Source organism: Eurypyga helias, unplaced genomic scaffold (genome assembly GCF_000690775.1).
Source record: "Eurypyga helias isolate BGI_N326 unplaced genomic scaffold, ASM69077v1 scaffold5141, whole genome shotgun sequence".
Taxonomy (NCBI): Eukaryota; Metazoa; Chordata; class Aves; order Eurypygiformes; family Eurypygidae; genus Eurypyga; species Eurypyga helias.
This window is the reverse complement of record NW_010228816.1, coordinates 22,376-25,985: the sequence shown is the minus strand read 5'-3', so window position 1 is coordinate 25,985 and position 3,610 is coordinate 22,376. Positions and strand designations below refer to the sequence as shown.

Here is a 3,610-nt window from a genome sequence, read left to right as displayed (position 1 = left end):
ATGCTGTCAAACGAAGAAGCCCAGTTGCTGTCACAAAAAAGGGGCATTATGCTGCTCAGCCCAGGAAAGAGCAATAATGATGCAATACTGACAGCAACAGTCAGCCCTGAATAACCATTTGAAATCATCGTAGTTGTAAGAAGAAAATACTGTCCCAAATTTAGGTTCATCTATTAAGAACAAAAGGCCTCATACACCATGAAACAAGGCTCCGATTAAAAAATTCTTCCTGTATCCCAATGCAAGTAGGCAGAGAATCTATCTTCTTGCTTGCATTAAGATGGTGTGCCTTTAACTGCATGGTATAAGGAACAGATGTCCCAAGCACTGTTTCACAGGAAGTTGGCTGGATGCCCATTCAAATGCCATTAGAACTTGGCTTCTGGGTTTTTTTCTTTAAGTGAGAGGAGGTGGAAAATAAATGCCATCAGCCTCTCAAGAACACACAAAATGGGCACCAGATAATTAATTGAAAAATTGCTTAAATATTAGCAGTTCGACTTATATAAATAACTGGATTTTTATTAGAACTTTTAATTGCATCAGACGTATCTGAGGGACATGTTGTGTCTCATTTCAAACATTTACTTTTCCAGAGTAAGCCAACCTAATGCATTATTTCATGAAAATTAAGCTTCCTTTCATAATGCTAATTTGAATAATCAGTGTGTGGCTACAGAACACAAAGTAATGTATGGAACATGGTGTTCACTGCCTATTCAGCTATGCTAAGATGGAGAATAGATGGTCATCTAGGGTGGGAAGGATCCTGTTGTGGCCACTGAGATTGTTAACTCACAGCCACTGGCAGAGAACGGCAAACTCCTCTCCAGAGATAGGGAAATATTATTTATCTACTCTTTGATTAGTTTTGCCCTTGCACAGAAATACTGCACATCCTGCTGACTGGTCAGGAATCTACTGGAGAAATACTTTAAACCAGAAAATATCAGTCAAGTAAACCAGTAAACCTGTAATCTGTTCACTTGGACAAGTGAGTTTTAGCTTTTGTAGTCAAAAATTGTTATGTTTGGAGGAACAGAAAAGGAAAAATAGTTGGTATGCCTTATTTTGGCATTCCCAAAGTGAAAATCATGATTTTTGTTTTGAAGCTGTAAATGGAAGCTTCATATAAATATAAATGTTGACCCAAACTGAAAATTTATAAAGGAGAGTAATTAAACAAAACTAAATAATAATGCACATTCTCAATTTCATTTTCAGAAGCCAAATGTTATCAAGTTGGTTTTCTTCTCTTTTGATATCCCCCGAGATCATGGGATGGGCAACTCTTTGGTGTCAATCTTTTCACAAAAACTTCACTGGACTTTCCAACATAGCCCATGACTCTGAGCAAGTGGTTTGGCACAGCAGCTAGATGCCCACTGTGCCACCAAGCTGCCAAGGCAAGGCAGCCATCTCACCAGAGAAACTTACACTCCAGAAGTGCCCTTTAGCCCATCTATTTCCAATTAAGACGACTGGGTGGGAGTGGCTCCCAAGTACTCAGCACCTTGCCAAACTGATCTATAACATTTTTAATGGGATACATAAGAGCTGTTTGGGCAATTGGGGCCCAACTTCAGTCATGGAGATTTGGGGGGGTTCCACTGCACCTACCGAAGTGCAGCCAGAGGCAGCTTCCCTGATGTCCCCTGCCAGCCCAAAATATTGCAGAACTACTCTTATACTTTATTCTCCTCTGATGTTTACCTAAATTCATCACTGCTTCCATTTAAGCCCATTACTTTGTTGTTCGGTCCTCACTGATAGATGAGGGTAATGAATCCCTGTCATCTATAGCAGCTCTTCCCATGTCGTTGACAAATAGACCTCCAATGGGATTTTCTGCAGATTGAGAACACCCTATGTCTTCTTTCTTTCAGAAAAAGCAGCTAATACAACGCAGCACTGGGTCATTACTCATCCACTAAAGCCCACTGAACTCATCGTACATGTTGGTGTCCGCCTGAGAAAATCACAAGGACAGACTCTTTCTTGTAGGAAGAGACCGGCTCAGTCTCTCAAGCAGTAAAAGTGTGTATGGCAATAGCTACAGCTTCTCCTGCTCCAATGTAAATCAGAAGCTGTGTCATTGCAATATGTGGCATTTTGTTTGTTCAACACCAGCATATGAGAAAGGTGACTAAAACCTGACACTTGCCCCTGCTACATGACAGGTTTCTGGTGAAATGACTTCTTGGGTCATTTCACGAGGACTTTGCCAGATTCCCGCAATTCTAGTTGCCATCTTCTCAAAGCTCCTCTCTTGTGCACTGCTTTGCACATGGACCCCAGCTCTGAGCTGGCTGCAGCAGAGCAGCCCCACCACACACAACATTCCCCCCACAGCACCCTGCCAGCTTCTTGGGCATGATGCAAGTACCATGGATGTGGGGCTGCAGCCACCCTGCACCCTTGTCCAAGCACACCTTCACAGGACAACATCCATGCCCTGCACTATTACAGACACCTCGCACCTGCAGCCCAAGCCCTGCCTTCCTGAGGGAATGATACCTTCAATCCAGCTAAAAGCTTCTTTGAGATAGAAGATTTGTCCCAAAATTAAGTAGGTTCCACCTTCTACAAAGTACACAAAGTTGCTTCCATCAATCCTACCACACAGATAACTTCTCTTCATCTCTAGTAACGACTGGGAAGACACCTTCCATGCTGGACACGTCAGATATGATGCCCCTTCAGCAGTGGCACAGTGGGTTTCAAACCAACATAGGACGACCCAAATCAAGACTTGACTCCTACTCGATGCAGTTTGTGGCACCAAAGACCTGAGCTTACTACTGCTCTCTCAGAAACATCGATCTGAGGACTACGAAATGAAGAGATGCTGTAGAAAATATTCTGCATCTTTTTAACCTTTTGAGGAGCTTTAATGACAAAACTACTTCTTTTGAAAAAGAAATATTGATAAATGCTTTGCATTTGTTCAAACCAATACGGCCCCTACAAATAAGCATCATCTATAAGCCTATGTGGTTCTGCCTCACTTTGCTGTCCTTCGTTGGACAGCATGAACCCAACCCCTTTTGAACAGGATTCTGGAAGATGGTGTCTTTTGGAAAGGCCATTTGACACCCTCAGTCTTGACATAAGCCTCAAAGCACTATACTTTAGTGAACAGCTGGTTTTCTCCAGCCTGGAAATTCCTGATGCTTGCTGAATTTTTCAGAGTAAAATAGTGAAAACAATTTTCTCCTCTTCTCCTTGGAGAGAGAATTCCCCGTATCCTTTACCCACGTGGCATGTGTATAAATATAATCTCCTTTCTCTTCTGGCAGCAATTCAAATCATGGGTTTTATTCTCCACCCCACCCAGATGGCAGTTACAGAATCGGGGTGGGAGGGAAGAAGATCGGAGAGGAAACATATGAAATTATACAGACAAGATTTAAAGGGGAAGGATAGATAGAAAATTGTGCAGAAAACAGCTGGCTTCTTCCTGATTTGATCTTTTAAAAGATAAAGCTGCACAAGCGAGACCCACTAGGTGATGTATTTGATAGTAATTAGGTTGCAAAACAGGCTAATTTTTCTTACTGTAGTCACTGTTTTCATCCTTGGTCCCATCAATTGTACCATCTGGGTGCAT

At 42.1% G+C, this 3,610-nt stretch overlaps 1 protein-coding gene across 1 annotated transcript in view; it reads right to left on the bottom strand.

The window, feature by feature from the left end:
* FGF12 (fibroblast growth factor 12) overlaps positions 1–3,610 on the bottom strand; it is a 79,109-nt gene extending 75,499 nt beyond the window's left edge. The window contains exon 1 of the mRNA XM_010160146.1: positions 3,559–3,610. Coding sequence (XP_010158448.1) covers positions 3,559–3,610 — 52 coding nt within the window. The remainder of the gene's footprint in view (positions 1–3,558) is intronic.